The following is a 17,422-nucleotide window of genomic DNA, read 5'->3' as shown; positions in this document are numbered from 1 at the left end:
TAGACAAGGCCCAATTTACTTAGGATGGGTTTGCAGCATATGGAAGCATCCACAATAGCTGTCTGATAGAGAGACAAAGAAATTCCAGTCTTCTGGTGCTAAAAAACTCAATTCAGATCTGGTCATAATGGCTCAGCTGTCTTAACCAAAGGAAGAGAAGAGAATAGGGTGCCTTGTGATTTTCCCCCTTTTTACCCTCACCCTCCTCGTTTTCTTCTTTCTTTTTTTTGTGCCTGAATCTTTTATCTGTGTTATTCACTCGGGACTCTTCAAAGTAACAAGCCTCCTTCTTTTTCCCCGGTACTGGACTTGGAACCCAAATTAGAGACTGCTTGATTAGAGCAGAGAGGAGGGAGCCAAGAGAGAGAGTGAGAGAGAGATGTGGGTATTGGACAAAACAAATCACACCCCTACAAAGTGCCTTTTATCCAAAGACCCCAAGGCTCAAATACCCCCGTCCTTCCCCAAGCAACCATGGCTCTGCTTGTTTTTCTCTTATGATTTATTTAGTCACCCGTTGATGTTTTCTGCCCTACTTTGTGACGTTTAAAGAAGGCAGGAATCTCAAAAGGTGCATGTGAATGGGCTGAAACTGGACAACGCCGTCTTCTATGTGTCAGTCTAAAAATTCTGAACTTGGCAGAAGTGTCCTAAAATAACAAAACAAGAAAAGTGCCAGCACAGCTTGACCGCTTACTCCTGGGATCCTCTTCCTGCTTTGGGCTGGTATTGTCCTACTGAGGCTCACTTGTTCACCAGGAGGATGTCACAACACGTTAGGTCCAGGCCGACTGCTGGCGTTTATGTAGCGCCAAGGCATCTCTGGGCTGTCTGTCTGCCATCGGAAGCGCAATGTGAGGAGACATGTTAACAGGCAGACCCCAGCCCTACCGCTGTTAAAAGCCATGCAATATGCAGGAAACGGCCTCTTTTGTCAGCAGCCTGGTCAGACACAGACCACGACTCTCCTCTTCTGTACCACCCAATAAAAGTTTTATCTGCATTTTAAAGCTGATCCATAATTCAAAGCAGGAAGAAAGGGATTTTAACACTAACCAGCCAACAAAAAACACATGTGTCTCATTTTATGTTTGGTTTTCTTCCACTGCGCTTATCTTTAGTAGATATTTAAGCACCAAAGCTGTGTTTGTCTGCAGTACTGACAGCTAATCTTAAAATGTCTTCAGCTGTTGTAGATTTTTAGGACTGAGATCAACAATTATGACTGAAATCAGAAGAGAGAGATGGCCTAAATCGTGGTGCAAGGGAAGGTCTGGGCTTCCCACAGTTCAGCTCAACATCAAAACAATGAGCCTTCTGTTAGTATTCTTGTGGTGTCTGGGCAGGAGTGAACACCCCACACTCAGACTGGCCCATCAGGTCCTTCATTGGACACTTAGCACAAGTTCTGCTGCATATTCACACTCACAAGACAAAACATAAACATTCTGCAGAATCTTTGTAATTTTCACAATTTTTAAACTCCTAAACTAGTGTGACATGTGTACTTAGGCAGGCTGTCAGGGCGTCATTGAGCCCAGATGTTTAACTTTTTTTTCCAGCTGACACTCATCTGTGACTCGATGGCCCCAAATCAAAATGATCATCTAGATGATGATTTTTCTGTTCTTCTTTTCTGTCTTGTTACCCCCCGTCTCCCTTTCTTTACGGCTCTCCCTCCTTCCCGCGACAGTATTGATAGTGATTTATTGTGACAATGACCGATGTATTTTGCTGCTGAGCAGCTCCTTCATGGAGACAGCCAAAGGTTAATAAAATTGGTGCTGATTGTATCAATTTTATAGATAAGCCATTCACAACAAGTGTAGTTGGGTGAATAAGAAGTCAATTGAGGCCTTGGAAACTGCACACAGGCCCAATGAATAGCTGCTTTTAGGTGCTTTTTTTTCGTTAGGAGGATAAATGGAGAATTGCAGCTCTCTTCCATTGCAGCAGGCAGCAGAGGCAGAGCGAGGCGAACTGAGGTTCAGACAAGCCTGCCAGTAAATTGCCCTGAATGGGTTCTGGAGGTTGACAGGCCCTATTAAGACAAACAGCTTTCCTCATCGGAGAGATAAAATAAATCAGGTGTTTAGTCAAATTAAAATAGTTTGAGTGGAGAGGGCCCCTGGGAGCTCTCAGGAGAAACTCAAGACAGATGTGGTCAGAGACGAGAGGAAGACACCCAGGAAAGAATTCAGCTCCTGCTGGCTTCAGGCCAGACTTCACCGCACTGTTATCTGGACCTCTTGTGTTTTTTGCCCCCTTTCTCTCTCTTTCTCCCTCTAACTGTCTCTTTCTCTTTCTGTCAGTTTTCCTGTCAGTTTTTTGTACGTACCACCATACCAGCTGTCACACAGGAGTGCAGTGGGAGGAGAGTGAGTTACTGTCTAGCCTCTCACTGGCAATTATGTTGGCTGTGTAAGTCAATGGTAGGATCACTTAGCATTGATTAGGCGGAGAGAGAGCAGTGCAGCGGAGCCCCTATCACACACAGTGTAGACATGTAACTGCAGAGAGAGAAACGCAAGTCCGCTGCTCTGTCATTGCTTTGGTTTGTCAAATATGCATTAAAGAGAGGGAATGTGATGATGATACAAAGTGCATGTGGTTATAGTGTATGTTGAGCATGCATTTTGTTTGTGTACGTACCGCTTTGAGTCTTTTTTTCTGCAGGTTTCCACATTAAATTCAGCCAAAATCTGCAGGCGTTTCCTCCCCTAATATTTGGTGTGTATAAAAGTTCTGTTTATAGGCCAGTGCAAAGAGTGACTCTTAACACTTTCTTTATAATCACCCGTGGACGTCTGAAATAAGCTGCGATTTCAGTTTGACAGCTCCCTGCAGCTCTTTGTCTGTGTGCTCGGAACAATTCCTTCACTTTCTTGCTGTGAAAGCCGTGAACACCAGCTACAGAAAAACAGACAACTCCAGGCTGTGTGTGACCTTAACACTTTCTAGTGAATTCACTGCAGTTGGTTGCTGCCTGTGTGGTTTTCTTTGTACTAAATATTGTGTACAGCACAATAGCACATGATGATCGGTCACTGTTCTATATTTAGCATTATATAATGACCGATGGCTTCTGCTGTGTTTCCTCCAAAAGCCTACACCCTGGTTATTTAGTCATGGTCACAATAAAAACTTTTGAGTACTTTTTTTTCCAGGTATGCACCAACTTGTGGTCATGTTTTTGTTTTTGTTTTCACCACCTTGCATTTATCCTTTCCTGCTCACAGACATTGCTCTCTCTTTCTCACTCTCCTTCTTCTCAATAGGTACTCCTGAGAGCCTGGCTGAAAAGGAACACCAGCTCTCCACGATGATCACTCAGCTGATCAGCTTGCGAGAGCAGCTCCTGGCTGCTCACGATGAACAGAAGAAGCTGGCTGCCTCACAGATGGAGAAACAGAGGCAGCAAATGGAGTTAGCTCGTCAGCAGCAGGAGCAGGTAACCGCTTGCTGTTTTCTTTTCTCACACGCACCAAAACACCTAGCTAATAGCCCACGCTATATATTTATTTATTTATTTATTTTACCTTTTCCTAAACTAGGCTCTTTTCTTACTATTTGAAACACACAGAACATTCCCCTCCCTCCTTTTACCTTTTTTATTTAATTTCCTCTTTCACCTAATAATAAACCTCTTTAAACACAAGTCTTTGTGCTTAGCTCTCTATTTCATATTACATTTCATGCCTGAAATGCGCCAATAAAACCTTGCTACTTGGTTGGAATTTGGAATAATATTAGATTTGAAAGACGTTATAGTCTATATTGCCTGAGATATTTCAGTCATGCTCTCCCGCCCACAGTTATGCTGTGTGGTAGGAAAAATGTTATTATGACTTGTACTAACAAATGCGAGGGAATGTGTGAATTAAACGTTATATTAAATATGGAAGTCCTCTATATCTTATAAATCGACTCCTATTAGAACAAGCCTGGCATTAGATTTGCAGCACAAATCAGGCCAATGAGCCATATTGTACAAATCAGCAAATTAGCACAGGCCATGAAGTGTGTTAATGTCTGGGAAGAAATAAGGACACAAACTATCCACACGGGCGACACTTTTATTATCACCCGCCACCCTAATGGCTATGAGTCAATTATCAGCAAGGAGTTCACTCAGAGTTTTCTCAGCACACTCTCAGACCTTCCTTTGGTAAATGAAGAGATAGACCGTCCACCTTGGAGTGATGCATTTGGTCATAGTACACTAATAATACATTAACAGTATTGATTTATTTTTCAATCAATAGTGTTCATTTGCAAACTACGCTCAGCTCTGAAGGCTTTGGAGACACTGCAGAACAAACGACCAGTGATATATGTTTTATTATTTGATCTTATGTTAATGCGGGCTGATATTAATATTTACCATTAATAAAAATGGAAGAGAGACAGCGAGAGATGGTTGAGAGAGGGAGAGTAAGAGAGCCCGCTGAGATCTGGGATGTCATCAAGCCATCAAGATACAACGCAGTAATTAACTGTTGACACTCGTGAGGAAGCCAGCACAAATTAATCTTGACACATTTGCAGACGGCCGATATCTTACAGTGAACACTTTGTAATTATATTTAAAAATGAAAATTAAATGACACTTAAAACTAGGTTGTCATGCTCAATGAAGTGAGCATGTAAAAGGAGGGAGCGCTAGGGATGAGAAACACTGCGGTGTGGCTGCTCGTCACTCAGGGGCAGCGGGGACCCCTGTCACCCTTCCTGGGCTTGCCACCTCCATCATAACCACATTCGTCTGTGTCCTGTAAATCATTTATTCTCTTTCTCCGCAAATTTCAGCTCTGCAGTTCATTTTATATTCATTTAGAACATTTAATGGTTTGTTATTGACTGACTGCAGCGGTTTAGATAAAAGAATACACTTTTATTCACAATAAAAATTGCTTTTTTAAGTTCCACCTCCAGTCCAGCCCTGTATCGTCCGTCTCGGCACATATTTAGTGTTAGGTTCATTTACTAATCAATCTACATTTTTTCCCCACTTCATTTACCAACCAGATTGCAAGACAACAGCAGCAGCTTCTGCAGCAACAGCACAAAATCAACCTCCTCCAGCAGCAGATCCAGGTCAGTCAAAGCATTTCTGTTGGCCCTCTACCACTCAGCAGCTTACACCTCCTACTTTTTTTCTACAATGATTACTACTCCACTTCTGCCTCTTCAGTATAATTAGAGCACCAGGGTTGTCACCATGATCCAGATGTCTGGATTTATTTGCACAGATCAATAAAATTAGGCATTAAAGTAAATATCATGGCTAACTTAAGTTTGCCACTCCTTCTTTACTTCTTATTCCTTTATCTCTGATTTTTTTGTGTGTGTGTCATGCTGACATTCGTCACTTTCATCAAATGTTAATTGGCCGTTGGTAATCGGGAGGACTTTAAAATATGTAGGCGAATAATTAGCACATCTTAATGAACAAAAAAAATGGGGGGAAAAGTAACAACGGCTAATGAGTTGTGTTGATGGAGAAGTGCGTGGAGGTGGGGGACATGAAAGAGGCTGGTAAATGCCTCCGAAATGAGTAGATCCCAGAAGGGCAATATGGCACGCTTTCACACAGCACGCGACCTGCTGAAACCTACATTGTCACCATGACCTGTGCCTGCGACACGTACTTCCTTATGCCGCCTCGTGGACTTTTATGTTTTGTTCTACTTTTTCAGATGTGCATCATGCCAGATGTTATCTTGCTCACCGCGTGTGTATGTTTGTGTGTGCTCTGTGCAGTATAGTACAAAGCACAAAGGTGCAGAGGAAGACCACCCACGCAGCATGTAGCTGAATATGGTCAGGGATATGTACAGGGTAATCCAGGGTTGCTTGCTGGCAGTGGTCAAGGCTGCGAGCCTGGCTGCCTTTGTGAGGCTAACATTATCCTGCCGGGTGTGTTTGGTGTCAGGCACATCCTTCTCCATTTGCCTCCTCCTTCTCTGCTTGTTCTCAAAACTCTCCGCATCAAAACTTTAAATATTCACCTGCAGCAAACTCCTGCAGAATCAACATTCAGATATTTTTTTGATAAAGAGTATCTTCTCCCCATATACTGGGACATACCACATATAATACAGCTTATTCTTATGATCCAAAGAGCAAAGAAAACATCTGTTCTCAAAGAGCAGTTAGTACAACAAGCAGATTTATGGCCAGGGCATCAAAATGCCTCTTTCAATGGCTCTTTACAAGAGGAAGACTGCACTCTCAGCTTACTGTGGAGTAGCCACTAGCCTGGACCTTTCGCTTCAACAGTGGACAGTCTATTGGAAAAACAATTCCATACGACATTCCACTACAGACAAGCACATAGCATGACACTCTGTGTAGAAAACCCTCGAAAATGAAGTACCTTATACACTGCCGAGGGGCTAGTAATACTCATATGATAGAGAGCTCTTTACTTATGCACGTTGAGCATAAGGGCACAGCCCTAAAGGATCTCCCTTTTCGAGGCCCTTGCTTTCATCACAGAGTTATAGGCAAATGTTACCTGAAAATTCCCCTTGATGGATACTTTTCAGAGAGGGTGAGGTTTCAAGTGTTTATGGGAAAGTGCTTCTAAATATCCATTTCAAACACTTGAACGGAGATACAAGTAAAGCCCTTTCTTGTAGAGCCCAGTTAGCCAGTTTTCCCCTGACAAAATGAGATCTCTCCTGATTAAAAAAAAAGCCACATCCACAATTAAATAAAAGAATCTCATGGTCAGACCATCTGTTCTACTTGCCCATCAGCCTCTCCTGGCTGCACTGGGCACGCACAACTCAAAAACAAGTCGCTCCCAAGACTTTAATAAGTTTCACTGTGTGCAACATTGTTTATCAGACAGCAAGTTATTTAGAGAAGAATATGTTCTCTGTCCTTAACCTATGGCCACTCCTCTCAAGTTGGAGTATCAGCAAGAGTAGATAAAAGAGAGTCAGGGGCAAGTTAGCGCAACGGTTTCTGCCACTCTGTTTTCATTAGTGCTGCCTCTTAAAAATGCCCTGGTCATTTTAATATACAACAGCTTTGACTTAATTATTTCTGTAAACAAGCTTCCATCCTGTACTGCGCAGGCCTTTAGCAAAGTGGTAAGCAGCGCTGAGGGATTGAGTTACTCTGCTGTTAGCATGGAGAGCATTAAACTTTATTGGAGACCCTCCTGCCATCAAAGTCCTTCTGTTTTGGCTCGAAGGAAAATGAAGAGAAAGCTTCTTGCTCAGGTCTTCTACTGATGATGTGACATTTGACACCATAAAGGGTCCACACAATAAAACCGAGGGGACCGCAACTGGAGGCTGTTTCTGTTATGCGTGTGCTGTCAAGGACTTTTTTTTTGCATATAAATTTAAGTTGAATCAGAAGTAGGTAGTTATTAGGTTTAGTAAGCGAGGTTTGGTCCAAGGCAGCAAGTAGTTCAATCGAGTTCTTCTTTTGAATAGCCAACTCTCATTTTATCCTTTCTCATCATTCCAACAAGAGACGAAAAGAGATTTAGTCTTTGTCCCTCGGGATTAAAATGTCACTTGTTTTAAGATAGCAGATGTTTTGATTGAAGCGTTAGAGGCTTATCAAAAGTTAAAGCTCAAGGCTTTGTGTGTTTTTCCCTCAGCTTCTTTGTATTTTTCAGTTCATCCTCCTCGTTGAAATCGTCTTGGCACTAATTCAACCCTAGGGTTAGATTAACTCTTGAGTTGATTTAAGTTGAAAATCTGAAACCTCACCATTGCAAGACTCATGTGACACTTAAACATATATATATATATATATTTATATATATATATATGAGCCATTTAACTCTGTTTCACTTTGTTTGTGGGAATGCATGAGAGGTAAAGACAAGGCATCATTCAGGATTTAAAATTTTAAAAAGTATGAGACATGGAGCTTTAAGGCACTCAGGTGTTGTGCCATCCATAGCCAGACCATAAGAATAACTCCATGCACCTCACTGGGTAATAAGCCCAGTTCATGTTTTCCTCAAGGATGGGTCTGTTAAGATACAATCCCTGGTATGACTCTGTATGCAAGTAAATACACATATACATCCACAAAGGTGATAGTGTACAGTACACAGGCACACAGGGACCCACGCACTGATACACACATCAATGGAATAAATACTGGCAGAAAGGTCAGGGTGAACTTTATCTTCACAAACAGGCTGGAGAAAGCCGAGCTCCCCACATGAAACAGAGGGACACTTTTAATTCATAACATTTAATTTAATTTCCTTTTTTTAATCCATGAAAAACATCACAATATCATGACACTGTCATTTGTCATTGGCTGTGGCATTGATGTGCTAACTCTGAGGACACTGTGAGACCCAAGATCGGCAAGCTAACAGTTTCAATGTTGGCTGGCAAAAGTTCTTTTTTGCCCACATTTATATCTCACTCCATGAATGATCTGTTCGTCAGCCAAGTTATTCAGTTTATCTCCCTTTGACCTATTCTTCTCTCCCGACATACGACCTAGCTATAAACTCTGACCTCGCTGAAAGTAAGCGCACATTTTTGGTCCATTTAACCTCATGTCCACAAACACGGCTTGCTGAAAATGAAAACCAGAGATTAAAAGAGAAAAGGCCAGTGTATTAGTGTCCACTGCACACTTCAAAGTCTTAGTGGCTTCCTCACATGTGTCTTTAATGGTGTCAAGAAACAGTGGGGGACACTACTAAAGGTTTCAAGATTAAAGAAGAAATTCAATAACACCAGCATTAATCCGCCAAGAATTTTACAAGGTGGACAATATAGAGATAGATTTTTGAAGATGAGACGGTGCATAACAGACTTGCAGGAAAACATGCAGTTTGATAGAAAAAGGTTCTGCATTAATTCTTCATAGAGTTCATATTTTAGCCAATGGCAGGGTTATTACTAACATATCTTTCCCAATCTTTTTGTCAGTGTATCACACACTGTAAAAGTATTGTTGTCGTTATTTTACAGGAAAAGACTTCAAAATAGGTTTAAAAAGGGTTTGAAAGAGTGCAGCTTCAGTTTTTTGACCCCTTTTCTTTCTAATGCTTTCTAATTCTTCAGTCTTACCACAAAAACAGAGGTGTTTAATGTCAGTTGACATAGTGTTACAAGTGAAAAAAAAACTTTACAGTGATGTGTTTTATTCAGACGACACAGAACTCCCATATTTCTCATAGAAATCAGAAAAGTCACAGGAGGATGTCTGTACCTGTCCATCTGTACACAGTAGCTGAGGAGTCTGCACTCACATAATTTTCTCTTTCTTTTAGTTTGCACCTACAGATATCAACTCTGATAATCTAACTTTAAACAAACATCAAGCTTTATATTTAAAATAAAAAAGCAGTTTTTGTTTGTTTCGGGGGCTTTATTTCACATCTTCTGGAAATATCCATAATAGCTTAACAAATAAACTTTTCCTTAAGTGTCCGGTGCGGTTGCGGTTTGGCAGATGACTGACATCAAGCCTGACCCGCGGCTGTCATCAAGTCATTCTTTCAATTTCAAACGTTTTCAATCAAATCCAGCCTTTTCTTCTGGTTTAGCTTACTCGTAGATTTCTGCATTCTTGTTGTGATCCCCTTCCACTGTGATTCAGACGCAGCTTTTGATGGTTGGGGTCAGGGTCACGGTCCTGTTACAACACAAATCATCAAGCCAGTGCAGGGTCTTTGGCAGCATTTGGTAGTTTCCCACACATAATTGGCCTGCATTCAGTATTCCAGTCTTGACAAAACCCGCACGGATGAAGAATTAAATCTTTGTTTAGTGCTGCGCAAACAGTTATCTCACCAGATCTCGCACCAGATTTGATCAAATCATACTGGTCTCTGTAATAAATAGTCTTTTAGTACTTCTGTTTGGTCTACCTTTTTATCATAATGAAATGGAATATGCATCCGATCCTTTGCAATAATTTAATGCTGATTTCGTACCGCTACCAATTTAGAGGAACAAAAACCCAAAACTACAGTATAATGGTAAATATTTAAAATCAATCAGATGAGTTTAAATAAACACGGGGCCGTATGGTAATTGCTCGAAGATAATAGTGCTAATTTGTGTATTCTCTGATGCTTTTGTTGTCTCCCCGGCACAAATGATTTTCTCAGTGTGAGACTCTTATTAATGCACTGGCTGGGAAAAAAAGGAAGCACAAAAATAGACATTGTTAAAGAGAATGTGTAAGTCCCCCAATTAGCACAGCTAGACTGGAAGTGTTAGCATGATAATAAGAGAATAATAGAGCAGGGGAATGGTAATGTGTGTGTTTAAGTGTGGAAGTTTGCGCTGCTGTGTGCACTCGTGTCTGCATAGACTCTGTTCTTTCCCTGGTATTGAAGAGCTCTATGTTAGACTGCTAGTAGGATTATGTGGGGGCATTAACAGCCTAGTCAGACAAGCTTGGCTCTCACCCAGGGAGGCTCAGTCCAGCATGTTCATCCTCCATTTAAGGAGACTGTTAGCTGATGAAGATGTGCACATGCAAGGCTGAAGATAAAAGAAAGCGGTGACCCGACTCATTAGCCCCTGTGATTTAATATATTGACACTTGGATACAAATAATTCCATTTAGTGGACTCTATCGGCGAGGTAGGACGGATCAATTTAATTAGTTATGAAATGTGACTCCTTGTCAGGGAGCAGAAGAAATGCTGACGTTAAACAAAGTCACGTGCAATTTAAACAATAAAGCCATCACGGCCCTGTTAAAGCTTAATGATGCACAAAAAGGTGCAGCAGTGGCAGTGATGGTTCGCAAATGAAGCTGAGTGGCTGTGCAGTTGGTATGTAATGCATTTGTCTGTTGCTTTAGAATTTTATACATAGCTGCCTACAGTGCTTTAGAAGGTATGGGGTTTTCCCAGTCTCCTTTTTATCAGTTTAGTGTGAGTAATAGTAAACATGCTTACTCGACTGTATCGATTTAAAAAGATAAAGAATGTGGAATTAAAGTAAAGGAAGGATGGAAGGATCGGTACTAGGTAGCTTTCAGTTGTAACTTATACTACTTGTCCTGCATCTTTGCCAATGAGGTAAAAGTATAACATTAACAGATTAGTTACTGCTCTTTTGTGAAACTGTACATTGCACAAAGGAGCCATGCATTTGAGTAATTGGCCTTTTGTTTATTAGACACCTCAGCAGCTTAAGCAGCGATAATTTAAGAGGCTCCATATCAGAGGTGCTACCTGAAAGGCTGTCACGTGCGAACTCACACCTGAGGGTCTACTTAAAATTAGTCACCTGAGGGGTTTCCAAAGCAGCCGTGGGACAGGTTCATTTATAACACAAACGTCTCACTCTATCGGCTCTCTCTCAAAAGTGACAAGAATAATTTACACAACAGAGAAGATTGTCTGGCATACAGGTATGTGAATTTGCCTTTAAAATGAATCAGGGTGTTAAATAATCCAGATAGCTGAACATCTACACACACACTCACACACACAGATGATGAAAGGAGCGCTTTTACGTTAGGTCCGAATATCACAATAAAGCACCTGTTCGGAGCACCAGAAATCTTCCCTGGATCGTGGAAAAGCAGCTACACTTAACAACCATTGTACCCCAGCCCCCGAGAGGAAAAATATCAGTTAAGGGAGAACACATCCTCCAGTGTGATGCAGACTTAGTTTCCTCTCGCCCACCGCACCGACTGTGTTTTCTCTGCTAATGTTGTGCAAACTGTTTTGTCTTTGCGCTGGCTTTGCGTGGCCGTCATCCTCAGCAGTGGGCACTCTCACAGGGAGAAGGAGCTGCATTAATAGACTCTACTGTGTACAGGCAGCCGGCAGGAAGAAAGGGGCGCGTGTTTTCCTAGGGCAGGGGTGGCAAAGCAAAGCATTCAGCCCATGGCTAATTCAAAAAAGGAGCTTTTTGTTTTTGGGGTGGAGGAGAGTCCAAGCATTCCCCAACCAAACACAATGAATGAGCTATTTTGTCCATATATATTTTTTTTTTGAACATACATTTTTATTTTTGTTTGTTTTTGTAGAATTGGATTAACAAATTATGAATTTATTTTCTTAAATTATATCACTAGCTCTTTTTTTCATTTTATCAAACAGTTTGTTTTAGACACGTCACTGTACATAAGCTCTCTTGTTTTATCTTTTACAAAATTTAACGCTTTGTACTTCTCCATCATAATTTGAGGACGTTTGAAAGTGTCAGCGCGCTCGTGTGTCTAATAACGTTGCCCCTTCTGACAGGCCTCCTTTCTTCTGAACAACAGAATGGGCTCTGTTGTGTTCTGTGGCCCCAGCAGCTGGGAGGTAACAGGGAAGACAGAGCCTCAGTCTATGAAAGGAGGACAGGACAGAGGGGGAAACCCAGTCGTGGTGCGGACAATTCTATCACGCAAATTAGATGTGTTTCGAACTCAGACAAGAAACTATTTCTCATTAACTATATACCTCCAAAAGAGGTGTTTCCCTTTTATTTTAAATACATTTTAAAGAATTTTAGTGCCTCATGGTGAAATTCCCCACTTCCCCTGCAGTGTGCCCATGAAGCCAGCTGATATCCACTGGTCTTCAGACCCCAACTGAGGTAGTTAATTTGCTCCCTTTTCGGCACAGTGTACAGCTGTCAGTGTGCTGTCAGGTGATTTCTAATCACCTCTTTTTGGAGGAGGTAATCCACTAAATTAATGCGCCATGTTTAAAAAAATTTAAACACAGATAATGTATCAAAACAGAGAGATATAGCACAAACACTTCACACATAACCACTTAATTAAAAACCAGAATAAAATACCTTGAGGTTAGACCTTGACATCTAAATTCTATAACATCTTTTTTATTCATGCATGGCATATGTAATGGCATGATAATATGTGCTTTCTTTATCCTGTTTTTGTCTTCCTATTTTACCACTTTGCATCACACTTGGACTTTTATTTCCTTTTCAAAACATTTAATACTAAAGCTACACTGAATCTGAGTAGAGTGCACTGTGCAGAAACCCTGTAAATGCCAGGCACTGTATTTAAGCAAACAGTAGCCTGCAGTTTTATCCAGGATTCCAAGGATGTCAAGAGGAGCCATGATGAGGAGGAGGGCTAGAGTGGAGGGATTTGGGGTGGGATGTGTTAGGTGGGTCAGAGGGATGGACTACCCTGCTTTCAGCTCCCATCGACTTAATATAGACATATTGGAATGGCACTTTTCCAAGAAGGCTTGTTGTACTTTGTAAGGAATTAGTGGAACCATTGCTTATTCCCTCTGGATGGCCTGACCTCACTCTGGATTTTTACTTAGTGTAACACATGCAGAAATGAAGGATGTGTGTCGTCACACTCGAGCTTAAGCGAACAGTGCACACTTCATAGCCGGTGCTGTGCGTAAACAGCTCACAGAAAATAATGCAGCTTTTTTTATACTATGTCTGATTTTTGTAGAAAGGGGTGCTGTAAATGGTTTCAGAAGCAGGAAGGAAGTGAGGAGTCAAAGACAGACTCTTGAACAGGACAAAGGCCCTTTGTCGCTGACATGAAGCTCTCCAGGGTTTCCAGCGTTAATCTGGCCAAGCATGAATAATGTGGTAAAATGAAGACCTTCATTCAAAAGCAAAAGTCTGGAGCTCAAAGTCTTGTTCAAATCTATTGATCTATTTGTCTGATTATCGTTAGTTACAGACAAATCCAAACATCATCAGATCTGTGTTTGATTAATGTGCATGTCTCCCACGTAATGTAACTATTCAGTGTGCAGCAGAAAGTGACCAGCAGTAATCGAGTAACATCTGATTGTATTCAGCAGAAGTGCTTCCACTGAGTGATTTTCCTCCTGGCTGTGCTGCGGTACACTGTACACCCAGCAGGCTCTGTTCATACGCAGTGGCGGGTGTTAAACACATCCTGCTGTCTAGTGTCAGTTTACCGCGTGTGCTGCTGTTGGGATGTAGCCAGCTTACTCCCGATCACGTTCCCCTTAAATGAATCACAAAAGGTGATTCTACTAGCGAGCGTTTGGTGTGGAACTCAGTGGGGAGAAAGGTGGAAACAAAGTGTGAACTATCAGTTCTTATACCAACAGCTTACGTCTATCCTCCTTGGGTGAAATTACAGAACCTCTCCAAGAGAAAATGTGAAAACGAAGATTAGCGAGGGCTGACAACTACTAAAGTGATGAAGTAATTTTTATTTAAATGAGGTGACAGTGAAATGTGAACTCTCTTCAGGAAGATTACTGGTGACTGTGATCTTTTCACAGTGTGTGAGGTGTTTATTATAGTCTAAACTTTACAGAATTAAAAATCAAAGTCTTCAGATTTTTTCACCGACCTGTGGTTTTATTGTTGTCAGTCACTTTTTTATAAAATTACTTCTTGCAAGTCTCCTCGTGACAAAAGTGTGCAGATTATATCGAAAACAAGGATCTGTATATGGCACAAGTGTTAAAAAGAGTGAAATGGTAATTAATCAGAATAGAATATTGAGGATCTCATAGGTCCTTTCAAGCTAATAACCGTGAGCTTTGGTGCTAGCAAGGTAGATGTTTGCCTTTTTTGCCCCTTTTGTATTTGAATCTTGGTAATACTGAATGATTCTGGCAGTAAAAACAAAAAAATTCTTACAGTTTCTTCAACATGGACCATTGTTGTCTACAGTGATTAGCAAACCTGAGCGTCAGTCAGTGCATGAAAGTGTAAGAGGGTTCAGACGGGATGCCAGCAGGGGTCTTGAGGCCTCACGGGTGCTTTGTGGAGGCTATAACAGACAGTGAGGAGCATGGGTGTTGACAGGGTCCCAAGTGAGTGCTGTAATGCGCTGTTCATCTCCATTTGCAGTGCGGTTTTTGAAGCCGCTTGCATGAGTGCTGTGGGTGGATGCTTTCTGGTGTACTAAAAAACACCACCGTTCACTGTTCTCCGTTTACCATCACCTTTGCCTAATGTAGCTCTGTGAAATGTGAAGCTTGTTTCTAATCACACTGCTTTTTTTATTTTTTAAATTAAAAGTGCATCTTTCATTTAAAATATGTGAAGTCTAATCTGTATTTCTGATGCTTCATAGGGATGCTAATTAACAAAACTGCTATAAAAAGGACTTTATCACGCATGCATTAGTGCAGTAATAAAGTGATCTTTGTGTGTGAGTGCATATTGCATGTGTTTTAAGTGCTCTGAGAAATAAAAGGAGCTCTTTTAACTCTACACTTTTTTTTTTTTTTACACCTTATGTATTTACACATCAGACATCTGAACCGTCTGCTTGCCCTCTGCAGTCTGACCACAGGATGTGCTGCTGCTTTGCGCCATTGTGGAGTTTACATGCTGTCTTATTAAACTTACTCTTAAAGGAATGATCTGTTAAAGTTGCAAAATAAGGAACCTGCAGCTTGAAAAGTGTGTGTGTGTGTGTGTTATATCATTTTAAAATTTAAATTCTTCCTTTAAAAAAATGAAAAAGAAAGCGCTCTCTTATAACATACAGTTTGGAATCGCACACACAGTAGATGCAAGTGAGTTCTATTTATCAAATACCAGCATCTCCTTGAGAGGGAAACAGATTGTGTACTGGGCTGCTACAGACTTCATCAGGTCATCTGAATTGATGATACATGTTGCAAGGGAGCCCGTTTCCCCCGGAAACCTCTGCTGGAGCGCATGCTGGCAGAGACGGGGGCCTCAGCCAAGTCTGTCTGACTGATCACTACAGATGCTCCTCTTCAAGTATTCCGAGTCAGATCCTTATTGCTGTGTCTTGAGGGACAAACAATAGCACCTGTTCCTCATAAGATAGCCCATTCATGTATCTTTAATGAAGCCTGGGGGCAGATGGTGTGAAATGACATTATCCAGTACTTAGCAGCGCTAAGACAAAGGAATAGCACTGCCAGCATAACAATGCTGCTGTATTTATGAGGGAAAGGGAGAAGGCTGTCTGAGCGCCCCACTCACATCTGCTCCACTTCATTCCCCCACTCCTCAAGATCATCTTGGCGTTAGAAATATCCTGGGCTCTTCGCCCATGGATAGATGGACTTTCGGGTAACTCTTATAAAGTGGGCGGGATGATGGAGTTGTAGAAACAGAGCAGAGTGCAAGTTAAACATCCATGTTGATTTCCTTAAAGTATACTTTATTTTTCTGCCACGCTGCTTTAAACAGTCGATTCTAAAAATAAGGGACTCGTGAAAATATTATAATCTGCTAAGCCACTGTGCCAGCTGTTAATTGACAGCTCAGCTAACCTCCTCTATTTGTTGCCACCTTTAAGCCGCTCAGAATTTGATTTGCCTTTCTCTGACATTAGCCGCTGTAAATTAAACTTTAATGCATCGAGCTCATTACCGAAAATCACAACCATTCAACTTCATTGCATTTATTTCCCCTTCAACGCACAGTTCGGATCTGTCTTGCCTCAATGAACCTTGTATATTTGCCCCATATTTTAGAGTAATAATAGTAATAAAAGCTTATATCCCAGATGAAATTATATCATTTAGAGTTTATCATTTGCGTTTGCTGGAGAAATGCATACGTGTATCAAAAATGCTTGTGCTGATGTCTCTCATTATAGTGTGTGTATAAAGTGTGGATGGCCTGCATACGTCCCTTAAACAATTTTGCGGTATTATTTAATGTACTCAGAAAAAACACTTTAACTTTAAATTTAAAATGTGAAGTTAAAAAAATGAAGTGCTGATTTAAAACACCTTTAAACAACTGATGCATGTTAGCAAACTCCTGAAATATGAACTACCATGCAGCGCACTTAAAGGGACTTGAGGGAGCCCTTTTCTGCCCTGTGACTGCTGCACATTCAGCACCAGACTCCATCTGTTTTAACAGTCCAAATACACAGGCAGAGAAAAGCTGTGTGCCCCTGCCTGTCACTGGCCCCACCTCATGTTGTGACATTAATTATTGTGTTTTTCCATATGTTCCATACATGCAAGGCCAAGCTCGATCTTTCACTCGCTCAGCCTGGAAACTTGGAACACAAATCCCCATAAAGCAATGTTTTATTTAAGGACATTTGTCGCAGTCTCCTTGGCCATTTATTTTTTCTTCAGCAACAGCACATTTTACAAAATTACTTTTCTATTCTTTTATAATGCACTTTCTGCACTTGCACTTCCATAAACGCTCAGTAGGCATAAAATTCTTCTATTTATTTAGTTTTCAGTCTAGCTTTGCACCTCTGGACAGATCAATAAAGTTGTTTAAAGTAGGTTTAGCCTGCTAGCTCCGAGAGAACCTGGGTGCAACTGCTCCTGTAGAGGGTCTACAGGGGGAGCAACCCCGACTGAAAAGTGGAGATCATAGCAGAGCTCAGCCATAACACGGGACAGGTTGATTTCATGCCCCAATGCAGCGGCAGTAATTGCACCCAGGCCCGTTTTATTGCGAGTTGATTTTAAGGAGGGATGAATGGAGAAACATTCTGTAAAGTGTTTATTTTGGGG

The 17,422-nt window shown here is 41.3% G+C and overlaps 1 protein-coding gene across 9 annotated transcripts in view; it reads left to right on the top strand.

Moving 5' to 3' along the window:
• Positions 1-17,422, top strand: part of sox6 (SRY-box transcription factor 6) — a 132,717-nt gene that overhangs the window by 74,653 nt on the left and 40,642 nt on the right. For all 9 annotated transcript variants that reach the window (XM_085269939.1, XM_085269946.1, XM_085269975.1 and 6 more), the window contains 2 exons: positions 3,279-3,451; positions 5,029-5,097. In XM_085269939.1, the coding sequence (XP_085126065.1) occupies positions 3,279-3,451; positions 5,029-5,097 (242 nt within the window). The remainder of the gene's footprint in view (positions 1-3,278; positions 3,452-5,028; positions 5,098-17,422) is intronic.

This window comes from Mchenga conophoros, linkage group LG1 (assembly GCF_057382185.1).
Source record: "Mchenga conophoros isolate Kocher_MC1m ecotype Shallow Benthic linkage group LG1, M_conophoros_male_GT1.1, whole genome shotgun sequence".
Lineage (NCBI taxonomy): Eukaryota > Metazoa > Chordata > Actinopteri > Cichliformes > Cichlidae > Mchenga > Mchenga conophoros.
Note: the sequence above shows the minus strand (reverse complement) of the source record. Positions and strands in the feature narration are given on the sequence as shown.